General features: G+C 31.7%; 1 protein-coding gene across 6 annotated transcripts in view; it reads right to left on the minus strand.

Moving 5' to 3' along the window:
• The window catches only part of LOC130445940 (calcium-transporting ATPase sarcoplasmic/endoplasmic reticulum type), a 52,621-nt gene that overhangs the window by 4,442 nt on the left and 30,190 nt on the right, over positions 1–17,989 (minus strand). For 3 of the 6 annotated variants that reach the window (XM_056781857.1, XM_056781856.1, XM_056781858.1), the window contains exons 6-11: positions 15,425–17,197; positions 15,128–15,371; positions 14,805–15,070; positions 12,896–13,029; positions 12,336–12,453; positions 12,139–12,256 (exon numbers count right to left, since the gene is read on the minus strand). In XM_056781857.1, the coding sequence (XP_056637835.1) occupies positions 12,139–12,256; positions 12,336–12,453; positions 12,896–13,029; positions 14,805–15,070; positions 15,128–15,371; positions 15,425–17,197 (2,653 nt within the window). Of the gene's footprint in view, positions 1–11,772; positions 12,257–12,335; positions 12,454–12,895; positions 13,030–14,804; positions 15,071–15,127; positions 15,372–15,424; positions 17,198–17,989 lie in introns of those variants that run through there. The other 3 variants (XM_056781852.1, XM_056781855.1, XM_056781853.1) reach the window with 1 other exon arrangement.

A 17,989-nucleotide genomic window follows, 5' to 3' on the forward strand; every position in this document is an offset into this window, starting at 1 on the left:
TTAGTTTACCCTTTATTTTTCACGATTTAGTTAACTATCTAACCAACCTAATTTTTAAAACGGTCCTCAGAGCTATGTGTGAACCACGATCAGTTTACATTGAGGTTGCCCCATAGGGAAAATAGTAAATATAGAGAAAGTGAGGTGTGAAAGATTGTTGAAGTGGACTCAAACAGCTGGTAGATAGAGAAAGAACATCGGTGTACTACTCTCTATTCCTCTCTACTCTATTCCCATTGGATCGAAATGACGTTGAAGTTTCAAGTGGCAAAAGAGAAGAATCACAAGTTTTGAATTTATTGGTGAGTAGAAGAAAATAGAATGGTATATGGAAGCTTTTTCTGTCTCGGCCAATAGTACAATTCTATTTATATTCCACTCACACTATTAATATTTTTTCTATCGGTTACGCGTACTAACCTAACCTAACCTTTTTAAACTAACCTAAAACGCTATCGCGATAACCTTGTTAGGCAAAGGAAAATGGTTTTTGCTTTCCTGGAGGTCCTTTCTTTGAGTGAAAACTATTCTTTCTACAATATTTTTGCTTTTGAGGTTTGATAATTTATTCAAATTCGGAAAAGTAGCTAGAGCAACAGCGGGGTCAATTTACAAACAGACATCAGAAATAAGACCAGAAACATCAAAAACGAAACAACTCTTGAAGACCAAAGAAATTAAAATTCTCAAGCGGATCTCGGGAAAAACACAAGTAGACCGAGACAGAAACGAAAACATCAAACGAATTTGTGACGTAGATAATATTAACGAATGGGTCTCACAGCGTAAAAAACAATGGAACCAACATTTAAAAATCGAGAATGGGAAAATAGCAAGGGATAAATCTCCAATTAGAACACAGAGTAGAGGCCTAACACAGAAGAGGTAGAGTGACAATCTGGAACCAAGATTAGGAAATGTATTGAAGGAGGAATACGCGTTAGACCTATTATGGAAGAAAAAAGAAGAAGAAATTTAATCTACCGTGACTTATTCAAGTGTAAAACAACTTAACCTCAAAATATTTGATTCGATTTATATTTATAACAGAGAATATTCAAAAGAATCTTTTTTTAAAAGTTTTCTCAACTCAAATATGCGAAGTATCCATAAGAAAAATTTTTCATTTTGTTGTGAGAATTCGTTTTATTTGGACCCGGACATTTATAAATGGCGATTTGTCGTCATAACTAAAATGGCGATGACATGTATGAACGTAGCTAACCTAATTTATTGTAAATCATGTAACTGATTTCACTAATTTTTCAATTAACGGATATGTGAACGAAAACTATGAAAAACTAAATATATATAGGGTGTATTATTCAAAATAATATATCTTATAGGTTGTTTTGTGTACCCTACATAATTTTAATCGACTAAGCATTTGGGGCGATCTATTTGAAAAAATATTTTTTTTGTAAAACTAAGGGAAATATTTGAGTTTCGTTAATTTATGAATTGTATAATTAAACAGTGATACGTATTTTCGATTAACTTAATTTCAAATATTCCATTCTGTTTAATAAAATTTAAAAATATGCACAAAATTTTTGTTGAAACTTTGTTTAAAAATTGTTATGATAAAGTGTGAATAATTTATTATGAATGTGCAACATTTTTTCATTAAGTAAACATACTGTAAAGTGAAGTGGACTAAGCATTTGGTAAAAGTCTCTCAGCGTCATTTATATTACCACTGAAAGCTTGGAATATAAAAATTACTGTGAAACTAAAAAATACCATTGAAGAGATATTCTGTATATTTTAGAATTTATTTTTTCATCAGGACATGTGTTAGGTGACTCGCCCTGTACGTTACAGTTTTTTATAATTCACTAAACATGTTATTACTGCACATACATGCAAAAAGTGGTTACAATTTTTTTTATTTCGCCGGAGAAGTTCTAGATGGTAGAGGTGGTTTCTGCAGGACAGATTTAAGGCTTTAAGGTATTTCCAACTATAAGTAATTTTTAAACCAACTTGTTACATTTTCAGAATAAACTAGGCAAGAAAATTGGGAAAGTCACAAAAAAAGCTGATGAAAATTGATTCATTAGGAATATAAGTAGAAGTAGTGTATGGGAATAAAAAATATAGAAAACGAAGGTTGAAAATTGAGATAAGAGTGAAAATAGAAATGAATGATTGAAGATGAATAGAAATTAATAGAAAAAAAGAGAGAAATAACAGAAGAAAATGAAGATAAATAAAAGAACAAAAATAAATATGAATAGGAAGGAATAAATAAAAATGGAGAGAAACAAGTGGAAATGGAGATGAATAAATTAATATGAACAAGAGAGGTGATATATGGAGACAATGGAAAATAAATGAGGATGTAGAGAAATTAATGGGAATAAAAAATATGGACAATGAAGGTTGAAAATGGAGATAAACGAGTGGAAATAGAAATAAATATTTGATGATGAATTGAAATGATGATGCTAAATAAATACAAACAAAAAAATAATGAAAATGAACAGAAATAAAAGAAGAAAATGAACAGAAATAAAAGAAGAAAATGAAGAGAAATAAAAGAAGAAAACGAAAATAAAGAGAATGTTAAGAAATAGAAGGAAATGGACATTTATAAATGAAGATGAAGAAAAAAGTTGATAATAAATGGAGACAATGAAAAATAAATGAGGATGGAGAAAAATAGAAGAAGAAAATGATGAGAAATAAAATAAAATGAAGGTAAATATAAGAAGAGAACGAAAATAAAAGTAGAATGTGAAATGGAAATGGAGAGAAACAAGTTGAAATGGAGATAAATAAATCATTATGAAACAAAGGTGATAATAAATTGAGACAATGAAAAATAAATGAGGATGGAGAGAAATTTATGAAAATGAAAAGAAATATATAGAAAACGGAGAAAATGGTTGAAAATGGAGATAAACAAATGGAAGTAGAAATAATTGATTGGAAATAGATATGATGATAAATAAATAGAAGCGAAAAAAATGAAAATGAATAAAAATAAACCAAGATAACAAGAAATTAATGGAAATCAATAGGAATACATGTAAATGGAAAAAAATGGATAGAAACAAGTGAAAATAGAGATAAAAAAATCAAGAGGAAGATTAGATCGTAGCAATGATTGAAGGACAAAATTCCTCTCTTGCCAGACTGAATTTAAAACTAAACAAAATGACAGGCATCCTTACAAGACAAAAGTGATGAGTGGACATTAAACAATTAGATTAAGTGATTAGGGTGGCAAAAGAACAAGAGAGGTACCAAAATAATTCTTCTGTTTCCCAGTCAGCTTTCAAGAGATGGCAGATGAAGAATGGGAATAAAAGGGGAAGATTATATTATGGTAAATGATTAAAGGACAAAATTTCTCTCCCGCCACACTGAAATTAGAGTAAAAGAAAATGACATGCATCGTCACAGGACAAAAGTGAAAATTATCCATCAAAACAATTGGATTAAGTCATTAGGGTGGCAAGAGAGGCACCAGAACAATTCTGTTTCCCAACCGGCTACCAACAGTTAAAGAAAAGTTATTGTTACATTTTTATAATAGACCTGGCAAGGAAAATTACAAAGCAAGCGGATGAAAATTAATCCTTTAGGAATATAAATAGGAGACAATGAAAAATAAATGAGGATGAAGAGAATTGAAAAGCAATAGAAATAAAGAAAACGAATGGTTGAAAATTGAGAGAAAGACATGAATGATTGAAGATGAATAGAAATAATGATGATAAATGTATAGAAATAAAAAATAACGAAAATTTAATAACGAATGAAAATAAAAAATGAATGAGGGAATAAGGAAAGGTAGATCAGAAAAATTCTGCTGTTTCGCAGCCATAGGTAGGCAGTTAAAGAATGGTAACCAAAGAGGAAGATTAGATCCTGGAAAATGATTAATAAACGAAATTCCTCTCCTACTCGACTTAAATTAGCACTAAAGAAAATGACAAGCACACCCTTAGATGATTACCATTTGATTTATCATCTGCAAAATACCGGAAAGGATCTAGATTGTAACTGTGATTTCTACAAGACGTGCTTTTCAACTATAGATATTTTGGTTTGTTTTTCTTAATAACAGAAGAAAAATTGGAAGACTGTGAGATTTATAGGGACTTTGCCAACCGAATAGTAAACTGTATGGTGTTGGATGATAGATCAAAGAACAAAATTCCTTTCCTATTCAACTCAAATTAGAGCTAAAGAAAATGACAGGATATTACACTATGAATTCGTCTACAGAACACAGGAAAGAATCTAGATGATAGATGCGATTTCTTCAAGACAAGTTAAGGGGTTAACTACACGTTTTTTGCAATTATGCCCCACTCTAAGACTTTTTGGTTTGTTTTCCTCAATACCAGAATAAAGAATGAAGGACGGGAAGGTTGTGAGGTTTATCGAGACGTTACTATCCAAAAAGTGAACAGTACAAAGTTTAAGTTAAGAATTCACTTCTTTCGGGGTTTTCCAATTGAATTAATGAGTTTATTACGTTCTGATCACACTGTATGTAGTTACAATCATGAATCAGGATATTAAATCGAGTTTTAATAAAAGATATGTTGCATAATTGTCGAATAAAAACGGTAAAATATGTATAGCACCTTTCTCTTTCCGAAGAAAATGAGAAATATGATGGTTCTTGCGAAGAGAAGTTTTTATTACTCAATGATTTTATTCATAAAAATATTTTCTTATATTTGAATTAATTCCTCGAAACGCATTAGTCATATTATGTAATATACATTTATTATGTAAAGAATTAAAATTGTTTTGTGTTCAAAAATAAAAATGTTTTGTGCATAAAAACAGAAAATGTGAGGAATTTTTAAAAAAATGTGAAAATTTGCAGTACTAGGTTAAAAATTTTGATTTTTGGAATAAATAGTGTGGCAGGATCTTCTTTATATCAATATTTTTTTCATTTAATTTTATTTTTTATATTTGGTCAAAATATTGACCTAAAAATCGGTGGACTGTCATCAAAAACGTCACAAAAAGAAAATCAAAAATTCATTTTTCTTTTTATTTAAATTCAACACGGCCCATTACAATATTTACATATAATTTATTTAAATATCGAAATACGTGAGCAAAGCTCAATGTAAAATATGTATTTCGAAAAAAAAAAAATAGAAAACTTGCACCAACCTCGAGAAACTCAACAAAATCACCCTTTAAACTGATTTGAATTTCTCGGATTGTATAAGGGGCTGTAATAAACACAGTGCAAGTCAAAAAGTAGACAAAAATAATGAAAAAAAAAAAATAAAAAAGATTCGAAATATTCACTTTTGAACTCCGTTTAAGTTTTATTTTATCTTGAAGGGAATTTCTCTACGACTTTTTGACAAACTCTGCAATAGGTCATTAATTGATAATTAAAACATCTCCAGACCTTAAAAAAATGGGTAGAAATGTACTATTTATACATTGAATATATTATTTAAAATTATGTAATTTCATATAAATAAATTAACCCCAAGAAACTATTTTCACAAGAGGCGTAGATCACATTTGATATATTACAAAAAAAATATTCGTGGGCCACTACATTCTCGATGGTTAAAAAACTTTCTTTGCTTGTGAATTAAATGAAAAAGTAGGCACCTATCGAGTTTATTTTTAAAATATTTGTATTTTGTCAAATACAAATCAATTCACCTCTATGGAGAAGCTATCCTTTAGAATCCTTTGAAAACTGTAACCTTTGTATATTTTTACATTGTGTCATTGAGATATGTTTGAAAACTGACTTGACAGTACCATTTTCAAAAATCCTTTGACAAACATTTCGAAAAATGTAAATTAGATTAGAGAGACATAAATTAACATCTAATAGTACTTTACGTCTACCCAGGAAGTTTCTAGATAATCTGTATTCAATACTAAACTGAAGAAACAGCGTTATTTGAGATTTAGAACTAAGATATTTGTCTAAATCTGTTACCGGTTTGGTAAAATTGCATCTAAAGAATCTAAAAGTACAGATTTCAAACAGCCAGTTTTTATCCTGGTACAACTTTGGAAACAGTGACCTGAATCCCACTTCCACGAGAACTTAACCTCAATATGGATCGACTCTCTAAGAATAATTTCAGTGAAGAGGTGAAGATTTAAGTCTTGCATAATCTGTCCTAAAGTTGCTCAAGCAGTTCAACTTTGCATCTAACGACTAGTTTCTCAATCAGATTTTAGTGAAAATAGTTTCAAAAAGAAGCTGCTTCAAGTTTTGGACAACTAACTTTCTACTTAGATACTTGAAAAAAGAAGAATAAACACTAAAGACCTTAGAATAGTTGGAAACATCCACTGGAATCAATCCGCAGACCTTAGAATCGAAGGAGAACAAACAAAAAAAAAAGGAAACAATGAGAGAAGACTAGGAAATAAGGGCAAATTAACTTTTAACCAAAAGAGTCTTAAAATAAAAGTTTTCTGTGTCTTGTTTTATGGAGTCGAGTCTTTGAGGTATGAGCAAAAACTTAGAATCATTCAAAATGTGGATTTATAGACATATCACTTGGGCCATCCAGGTAACAAATGGAGAAGTCCTCAGAAGTAATGACAATTCTCCAGATATACATTACTGCAAGCGATGATGCAAGGCAAAATATTTGGAGAGAGGACCAGGAAGAAGACAAACTTAATAGCCTGGTTTGATAAAGATTCCCCTAATGATGATCGCCAAGGGTTTGCATACAATGTACTAAACCAGTAAAAGGCAACCGCCACAAAAAAATTCTGTAGTTTTAGTTTGTTTTTTAGAACTTCCCAGTGTTCTTAGATCATTCTTCTTTGTGTTCAATAACTGTTCGTGTTCAGAAAAGTACTTACGAAATCATTCATATTGAAAAATTCTTTACATCTAAGGATTTTTTTATAGATTTTTTGATACCCCACTTTCTGGAAAATGTAAAAAAACTTCTAAAAATAACTATAAAAAATGTTCCCAATGAATACTCGTGCTATTAAACTAGATGGTACCAACTTTTTTGAATTTTTTTTTTTTAAATAAAGTACTTAATATGCCTACCATCGATATAATCAAAAGTAATGTTAGGGCCAATGCACACTGTCTCATTTTTGTATAATAATATATTTTAGTGAAATTATTTTCTCATATTACATTCCCTAAAATTGAACTACACTAAAACCTAGTAAATATTTTCAATTGTATAAACTTCCCTACTAGAAAATATCACTAACTTATGTGACCAGTTCATATCATTTTTAAATCGATTTCATAATCGAATGAATAGATAGAAAAATTTCAAATCGATACGGTTGTATATGAAATTCAATAAAAATGGGTATACTCCGGACTCGAAGGACCAGGAATTGTAAATGTGAATGTTGGTGTAGTGGTAATATAAATAACATAAATATTTGTATGAATTTCAATTTAATAATCAACGAAGAACCAATAATCCATTTTTTATGTATGCAAAAATAAATATTTTCAAGTTTTATTTGTGATTACCAAAACTAGTGTTATTATAACTGTTGGTGTAGCTTAAAATAAAAAAAATCAAGACTAGATTTTACTTCAGATCTTCATAGGGCACATTCTCACCCCTATTTATAAGATATGGCTATATTTCCGTATCTGTCCGGTTAGGATATAATGAAACGTTAGTTTAGCGTTTTCGTGATGGTAGAAACCATTTATACAGTCTCGGATTACGATAGGCTGATTTAAATGAAAATATATTTTTTGGGAGGCTCATTTCGAAATGCAGAGGGAACAGACGTACAGTGAGAAAAAAGTCAATATCATATTAAGAAAAATGTTAATTTAGCGTTTTCGTGAAGGTAGAATCTATATATCGAGGTCATAGATTACGGTTTCGCTAAGAACTGGATTGATTGACTGACTTTTTGAACTGAATATATCAATTAAACGTAAATAGTTATTTTTGGGGTCCATTTTTCTCTGCAGATAAGGAAGACGTAAAGTTACAAGAAAGTCAAAATCATAATAAAAAACGTTAGTGTAGCGTTTTCATGTTGGTAGAATCCATTTATTGAGATCCCAGATTTTTACTTTACCAATATCTGGATTAATTGACTGACTTTTTGAGCTGGATTTATGAATTAAACAAAGTTATAATTTTGGGTCACTCATTTTTAGATTCCTGCTGAGGGAAAAGACGTACAGTCAGAAAAAAAAACAATCATTTTCCACTTTTTTATTTATTAAATTTCTATTTAAATTCGGGTTCCCTTTTCTGGTAAAGTTAGGTTAATTGGGCTACAATTTGAGAAAAGATATTTGTCTATGAAATACGATATTTCTTTATAATTAAAAGGAATTTCCGATTCATGTAATCATAAATCAAATTCAAAACCGATCAAATTATTAATAAAACCGGAAGTACTATTTCAGATATCTAGATGAATGGATCCCGCTACCTCGAAAACGCCAGATTAGCGCGTTTTTATATATGATTGTAAACCGGGTAGATACGGAATTGGATTTCAAGATTTCTCAGAAGAAGAAGCTACAAGTGATCAAAATTATGTACATGGAATTGGGAAAGTAAAGAAATTATACGAACCAATCAATATCTGATTAAAATGAAAGAATAACAGATGATTTTGGAAAAGGACTGAATATCAGTGAAATGAAAAAAAATAAGGGACGATCAAGGAGAGAGAAGAAAGTGATAGAGGTGGCGACAGTCGGATATACGAAAAAAATTAGATGTAAGAATAGAAAAAAGTCAATATTAACAAAAAATTGTATGTATTCATGTCAGCAGAGAGCTCAGTAAGTTCTTAGACCAAAATTTTTCCGAAAATTCTGCACTGGAATGTAAAATATAAATTAAAATATGGTATTTGGAAACCGTCTTCGAAATATTCTTCTTTTTCATATAAAAATATCAAAAAGTTTTATTTTTACTATAAAAACACTACTAGAAATATCAAAATCAGAAATAGTATACAAAATTGAGACAATGTCTGAACAATATATGATGAATCTTTATTATTATTATTATTTTAAATGTATATATTCACAAAAAATAACTCGATCATACAATTAAACTAGAAAAATCCGAAGTCACCTTTCACCCGAAAAGTATTTTTTTATGTATCAATTACAGACATCTTAAAACATCAGATTCGCCAGAATAAAAAAATAGCAAAATTTGTGAGCGTTCAGTGAAGAATCATCAAGAAATTTCAAGAAAGAAACATTCACCAGCTACAACACATCATCACTAAATCGACACAAATACACTATTTGGTCCTTCGAGGCTGTATTTCCGGCTCAAAGGACCAGTCAGTGCAATTTTAAGTGTTGATGTAGTGGTAGTAAACAGTGCATTAATATCACCAACGAAATTTCAACTTAGTAATCACAAAAAAATAAATAACCTGAATGAAGATCTAGAGAAAAGGAGAAGTTTATTATAAGGAAAGTTACATCAAAGTCCTGATATCTTTTGCAAAATGTCTCAAAATAAAAAAATGAGCTGCAAAAACTGCACTACATCCACACAACAATACTATTTGGTCTTTAGAGGCTATATTTCAGGCTCTAAGTGCCAGAGAATGTAATTTGGATTCATTTCCGGCTCTAAAGACCAGACAATGCTAGTTAATATTACCAAAAGTTCCTGGAATAGTTATCACAAGAAATCAATCAACTGAATGAACATCAAAACATGAAGAGGGTACAGTTTCTGAATCAATAACGAAAGTTACACTGAAGTTCAGATATTTATTTGGAAAAAAGTTTGAATCTGAAGAATGAACTTCAAAACAATCACTGCATCGACACAATTACACTATTTGGTTTGTATTTTCAAGTCGAAGGACCAAATAGTGTAATTTGGATCTATTTCTGGCTCCAGGGACCAGAGGGTTCAATTTCAAATGTTAATGTAGTGGTAGTAAGGCAACGCTTATGATATCCAAAGTTTTCGCAAGAAAAAGGCGATAATTACAACAAAAAAATTATAATGAGAGCATTAAATGTTCTTAATAAATGAATAGAAAAAAATACTAACTGAAAATAACAGAAAATGGGAAGGAAATAATTAGAATACTCTTCAAGCAAACAATATTTAAGGTATATAAAAATTAATCCAAATATTTAAGATGTCTACGTTACACGAAGGGTTTCTCAAAAGTCCAAAGATGAAACAACAAACAAATAAACAAAAAATTTGACAGTTGAAATTGCATTTTAAAATAATTTACTACACCAAATGTTTTCAACTCAAAGGTAATGTGAAAAGTAACATCTTCTACAATATCCTTAACACGTTGAGTGCCAAGTGATACACATTTATCGTACGACATCCTGTATAAATAGCTACCATGTTCTCCATATTTTGCACCACTCGATTTTTTCTTGTTCTTAAAAAAAATCGTATACTGGGTAAAATAAACCCCAAAAATTGTATAAATCTTGGGATATATTTGGTAATTAGCCACCGATACCTCCATATTTTGCACCATTTAGTTTTTTGGGGGATTTGGGAAGTGATAAACGCCTATATGTTAAAATCGCAGCCCTTGTCGAGGTTCACAATATTTTAAGAATGATTAACCAGTTGAATACCACACTTAGGTAAGCTGAGGTCCAGTAAGTATTTTAAGTAGCCATCAATATATCCGTATTTTTATACCATTGATTATTCTCTTTTTTTCTGAGTTTTTAACACAAAATCATACATTTGGAGATAATAAAGACCCTAGACGTTAAATTACCACCCCCTTCGAGGTTCACCCTATTTGAAAACTGAAACAAGTCACCAAAACCAATGATACATCACCACGTTGACTGTTACGTGTATTAAAACTGGTTCGAATTTTTAAGCCATTAAATTTTTTCTTTTTTGAAAATGAAATGAGAGTATTAAAACCGAAACACACCTTTCGATGTTCGCGTGTATCAAATCTGGTTGGGTCCAGTACGTTACCATTATCATCCCCAATGGTTTTTTGTGAAGTTTACAAAAAAAATTTCACCAGAGGGCCATAAGCCCGAGAGTTTTTACCTCTATTAAGGTGAGGTTTGATAAAAAAAGGGAAATGTCCTCAAAACCAACACATCAAATATATATCAACACACTGATTGCCAAATGTAGGTCTAGTATGTAGGATTTTATGAAACCAACAATATATAGATGTTAACTGCCAAAAGTAGGTCTAGTATGTAGGATTTATTGGAACCAACGATATATCAACGCGTTTACTGCCAAAAGTAGGTCTAATATGTATTATTTTGTGAAACCAACGACATATCAACACGTTGAGTGCCAAAATCAATTCTAGTATGTATGATTCTATAAATTCGATTATTCTTTTTGGGATTTAAAACAAATATAGTGTATTTATAAATATGACTACTGATGAATTCAATTTCCATATACAATTTCCAAATTTTTTATTCTTATTTTGAACCTCACGGTTCCATCCTAGGACTTTCGAGAAACTCGTCAAACAGTTACATATCCATTTCATTTACACGTAATTGTTTCTGTTGGTAGTCAATTTAATGCGCGGGCAACATTAGACACACTTCTTTTTCCACTAAAGTCCTAAAGATCACAACAAACCCTATAGGTCACACGACTTGCCTTCTTTCTTCATTTGTCGACTTCTTCAGTTTTTCAAAAAAAAATATCAAGATATATTATATACATCTTGATATTTTTATTTGGTGGTGGTTGCTTCTCATACAAGGAAGCTGAGCTTTTGTTAGAATTGCATTTTAGTGGAGTAATGCGGGTGATAAAACACCGTTTTAGTATAAAAATTAAAAAAAAAACGAAATTTAAATTGAAACAGCTACGAATACAAGTTAATATCAACTAGAAGGACTCGAAGTTGATTAGGGTAGTGAAATATATTGGGAAAATTGTAAAATTTTAGGTTTTCAAAATCACCAATTATATTATTTCAAATAAATCAATTCATTTTGTATAAAGTTTGTCATCAAATAAATATTTTTACACCCGTTTACACACACTAAGGCTCTATCCTCGTCTAGAAGAGGCGGTATAGTTCGTGAAACGCACACCGCTGGTTTTATTTTTTAAATAGGGCACACACGCAAAAAGCCAAAGAACACAGCCCACATTAGTACCATCCAATGCACAGTGTATATGCAGTTCTCACCGTCTGCAATTTTTCTGGCGACGAATTTCAATGTTTCGTCGAGTAATACTACTGGAATTGAAAATTTCATCACTGTCATCCATTCTTCTATTGTCAATGGACACACCTGGAATACGGCCTATAAAAAAATATAAAAATATACGTTAATGTTTTATTTATTGATCATACATCGTATCTATTGAAATTTAATTACTTACGGAGAGAACGTCAACGTAGATTATAACAAAATGAAGTGTAAATGAGAGAGCCATTGAGCCGATCAACCACCAATTGCACCATGGGGGCATGGCGATCAAAGATTGATTTTCCGATAAGCTGAAAATATAATCTATATTAAAAACTAATTTTAAATTGATCTTAATCAAAAATTTCTTTATGGAAAGGGAAAGCCTCTAATTGGAAATATACCCAGCCCAATTTGAGTATTTCAGTCTGATATCTTTTTCGGTTTTGCTTGTACAAAAAAATTGTTTATATAAAAAACTGAAAACCACCATAATTTTCATTAAATTAATATCATTAGAACGAACCCTTACCCCTATATCCCACGATAAAAATTAAATAATCACCTAGGATCTTTTTAAATACGAAGTGTCGCTAAAAAAGCAATTAATAAAAAGAAATTATGGACAAATACACCTTTGTTAAAAATTTAATTACAGCATCCATTTCCGAATACAGTCATCATCTTTTGGCTTTTTATTCACGTACCTGTTTACCAATAACAATTATTTAGTTTTAAATAAATAAAATATACCTGTTCATGGCGTTCAACATTTCAATTGTTACCAAGACAGATAGAGCCATGGTCATTGGATGGGGATCGTTGAAAACTTTACAATTCACACCTTTGAAATCGGGACCGCCTCCGCTACATTGCAAATGATGAGTCTGAAAACAATAAAAGAACGTTAATTTTAAAAAAATGATTTTTTTTTAATTTGGAAATGAATCCGAAAATGATTCAAGGAACCATTCAATGATTCAAAATCAGTAGAGTATATTTTTTGAAAAAATTTTCATATAACATACTAGAACGATTAGTTTTCAGAAAAGCTTTCACTGTGGTGGTTATATTGTTAGTTTTCTTCATGTTTCTAATATCATGTGTCAAAATTTTGTGAAAATCTGATGGATAGATTAGTTTTAATACTCATATGAAGAAAAATATTTTCATTATTGGGTAAATGTGCAGAAAAAAATGAAAAAACAATTAACAAAACAAAGGAAAAGTTGATTAATCAATTAATTTTGGGACACTTTTTGTACAATTTTGGGATAGTTTTTCAAAAAATTTGGTCGACATAAGCAATAAAACTAGCATAAGACATTCCACATGATACTGTTAATTATACAATTAATTGGGGAAACTTTTTGTACAATTTTGGGATAGTTTTTCAAAAAATTTGGTCGACATAAGCAATAAAACTAGCATAAGACATTCCACATGATACTGTTAATTATACAATTAATTGGGGAAACTTTTTGTACAATTTGTTCATCAGAACAACTGAATTCATTATTTAGCTACTAATAAGCAACAAATTCCAAATTATAACAAAAATAATTAACTCCATTTGTCGAGCTGTCAATTATTCAATTATGAGATAGTTTTTCTTTCAATTTGTTCGTCATAAGCAACAATAATATTCAGCAACTAATTAGTAACAAATTCCAAATTATAAGGAAAACAATAGAATTCATATGTTCAAATTGTCAATTATTCAATTTCGGCATAGTTTTCCTTAAAATTCGTTCGTTGTTAGCAACAAATATCACTATTCAACTCACTAATTAGCAATAAATAACAAATTATGACAAAAATAATAAAATTTATATGTCAAACTGTTAATTAATCACTTTTGGAATACTTTTCTTCCAAAATTTGAGCGTCGTAAACAACACAATTCACTATACATAAACCAGTTAGCAACAAATTTTGTCGATTTCGTGCTGATTTTTTTCAAAAATTTGTTCGTCGTAAGCAACAAAATTCCGCTATTCGACAACTAATTAGCAACAACTTTCCAATTATAAGAAAAACAATTAAATTCACATGACGAATTGTCCATTATTCAATTTTGAGATGTTTTTTTTTAATTTGTTCGTCGTAAACAACAAAATTCCACTATTCAGCAACAACTTTCAAATTATTAGAAAGACAATTAAATTTTAGTGTTAAGCTGGTAATTATTGAATTATTGGATAGTTTTTTTTTAAATTTGTTTGTCGTAAGTAACAAAATTCATTACTCAGCAAATGATTAGTACCAACTTCCTAATTATATGGAAAAAAATTAAATTTTAGTGTCAAGTGGTCAACTATTCAAATTTAGGATAGTTTTTTTTTAATTTGTTCGTCTTCAACAACAGAGTTCATTATTCAGCAACTAATTAGCTACAAATTTCATTCTGTTGCTCACTTCTAGTTTCTCAAATCCAAATAATTCTGATCTGATATAATATTCAGTAAAAAACCATCTTAATTAGGATTGCATAATATCAGGTGTACACCAAAGTTAGTATAATAGATGATGAAACAACAAAAAATGAAAATTGGATTAAGCGATAACAGAGATCCAAACTATCTTTAAAAAAAATGCAATATCTAAAGCAATTCCTTTTTTTCCCGCAACCTTTCCATTTTAAAACAAATCAATCTCTTACCAATTGGTAGTAGTTCATTTGAGGTCCTTCAGGACTGTACATGAACCACCATGCAGCAGCTCCAACGGTGGCAGCACCTACGTAACCTCCAATAGCCATATATCTGAAGAACAACCAACCAGATATCAAAGATTCGTCGGCTTTACGCGGAGGTTTCTTCATAATATCTAAATCTGGTGGATTGAAACCGAGAGCAGTAGCTGGAAGACCGTCAGTTACCAAGTTCACCCACAAAAGTTGTACCGGAATGAGAGCTTCCGGAAGACCTACAACGAAACAAAATAATACAAAATCGTCAAACAAAAGACAGTAAAGATACTAACCAAGAGCAGCTGTTAAGAAAATTGACACCACTTCACCGATATTAGACGAAATCAGATAACGGATGAACTGTTTCATGTTATTGTAAATAGCGCGTCCTTCTTCAACTGCTGCGACAATAGACGAGAAATTATCATCAGCCAATACCATTTCAGACGCAGATTTAGCTACGGCGGTTCCGGAACCCATGGCGATACCGATTTCGGCTTTCTTTAATGCCGGAGCGTCGTTTACACCATCACCAGTCTATAAAAATCGAATTATTGGTAATTAAATAAATTTTTAAAAAAATCACTTACCATGGCAGATATTTCGTTCATGCTTTGTAAATATTCCACGATTTTGGATTTGTGAGCGGGTTCCACTCTCGAGAATAACCTGGCTCTAGCGCAAGCGGCTTTTTGTTCCGACGTTGGCAAATCATCGAATTCACGACCGGAATACGATTTCCCGGTGGTATCTTCATCTTCACCGAAAACCCCGATACGTCTACAGATAGCTTCTGCAGTGGCTTTATTATCTCCGGTGATGACAATAACTCTGATACCAGCGGCGCGACATTGAACGATGGAATCGAATACTTCCTTACGCGGGGGATCCAACATACCGACGACACCGATGAAAGTGAGGTTCACTTCATAGGTATAGAATTTCGAGGAATCACCCAAGTCCATTTCTTCCGGTTTCATCGGGTTATCAGCGGTAGCCAACGCGAGACAACGCAGAGTATCACGTCCACAACCGTATTGAGCAGTAAGATCCACAATTTTCTTTTTGAGAGCGCTGGTTAGAGGTACTTTTTGAGTACCGACTCTAGCGTGCGTACACCTTTCCAATACACCTTCGGGTGCTCCTTTAACGAATAGTTTAGGTCCAGTTCCCAAGCGAGACGGTTTAAGTGGTGTGCAATAAGAAGACATGGATTTACGATCGCGGGAAAATTCCAAAGTAAATTCTTTCCTCCATTTAGTTTCGATATCTTGTCTGACGCATATGGCAACTTGTCTTCTATCACCGGTTTTGACGACATTGAAAGGATTCATCTTTTCCGCTAATACTATGAGAGCGGTTTCGGTGGCTTCGCCCACTTTTTCGAAGGCCTGTTTAAATTCGTTGAAATCGATAGCGGAATCGTTACACATTATGCAAATGGTACCGATTTCTTGGAGGGCTTCGAATTCCGAACATTTAACTTTCTGTCCTTTGAGGAATATTTCTCCAATAGGTTCGTAAGTTGAACCGGTGATTTCGAACTCGTGGAAACTGCTGTCGTTACCTTCGACTTTTTCGAATATAAACATCCTAGCTACGGACATTTGATTAGTAGTAAGAGTACCGGTTTTATCGGAACAAATAACCGAAGTACAACCTAGAGTTTCTACGGAAGGTAATGATCTGACGATGGCGTTTTTCTTCGCCATACGACGGGTACCCAAAGCGAGACAAGTCGTGATTACGGCAGGAAGACCTTCGGGTATAGCGGCTACGGCTAAAGCTACGGCTATTTTGAAATAATAGACGGCGCCTTTAATCCAAGAGCCCCCGTGAGCTGGATCGTTGAAATGACCGATGTTAATGGCCCATACGGCGACGCATATAACCGAGATTACTTTAGATAATTGCTCGCCGAATTCGTCCAATTTTTGTTGTAGGGGAGTTTTGATTTCTTCGGTTTCCGACATTTCCGTTCTGATTTTACCGATGGCGGTATTGAGACCGGTTCCGATAACGACGCCTCGAGCTTTACCGGCGGCTACGTTAGTACCGGAAAACAGGATGTTTTTCTTGTCTTGATTTACTGCCCTAGGATCTGGTATAGGATCGGTGTGTTTAATTACTGATACCGATTCTCCGGTCAATATAGACTGATCGATACGGAGTGTAGTAGAGTAGATTTTGATGATACGGATATCGGCGGGAATTTTATCTCCTACAGAAATTTCTACTACGTCACCGGGTACTATTTCTCTCGCCCTGATTTTCTGGATACCGGATTTGTCTTGTCGAACAACTTTACCCATTTCCGGTTCGTATTCTTTGAGTGCTTCGATGGCCGATTCCGCATTTCGTTCCTAAAATATAAAACGAAATTTTAACACTATAAAATCTGTTCAAATCTTTTTTTCAGTTTATAAAATTACTAAGTATAATACATATACATATAATAAATATAATATACAAGTATATTCGGAGTAGGTGAGGTCTTCTCCATTGATCAGACCCCTTTAATCATTTCTGAGATCAGCTAGTCAATTCCTTTTCAAGTTTTCGATGTCTTGTGGTGTTTTGCGAATAGTTTTTATGACTGACTAAACGATTCAAAGAGAAAAAACTATAACTTTATCATAAATAATTAAAAAATTAATATAACTTTGGAAATTTATTGCATTAATTAAAAGGAACCATGATTAGAAGTCTCATTTGTCATATTTCACTGTTAGAATAGTACAGGGAGTCTATAGTACTGAAAAAAACTTTTTTGAAACGTGGGAAATTCGATGTAAGCATTTTAAAAAATGTTCTTCCTATCTACCATCATATTTTATACTTTAAACTGTCCTTCTATGTTTTCATTATCAATTTAAATCATTCCATTACTTATTTTTTATTTATTTTATTTGCTCTTTCTTCTCGGTCTACCTCTTCCGCTTCCATCACTTTTTTTGTACCATTTTGTTTCCCATAGATTTCGAAATTTATCGAATTAATTCGAAGAAACCATGATTAGAAGCTTCATTTGTCATGTTTCACTGTTAAAAAATCTTCTTCATATCTTCCATCATATTTTGTACTTTAAACCGTCCTTCTATGTATTCAAATGTCAAAAGAGGATTTGTTCTTTCACCCAATGATATTTTTCTTCT

Source organism: Diorhabda sublineata, chromosome 6 (assembly GCF_026230105.1).
Source record: "Diorhabda sublineata isolate icDioSubl1.1 chromosome 6, icDioSubl1.1, whole genome shotgun sequence".
Lineage (NCBI taxonomy): Eukaryota > Metazoa > Arthropoda > Insecta > Coleoptera > Chrysomelidae > Diorhabda > Diorhabda sublineata.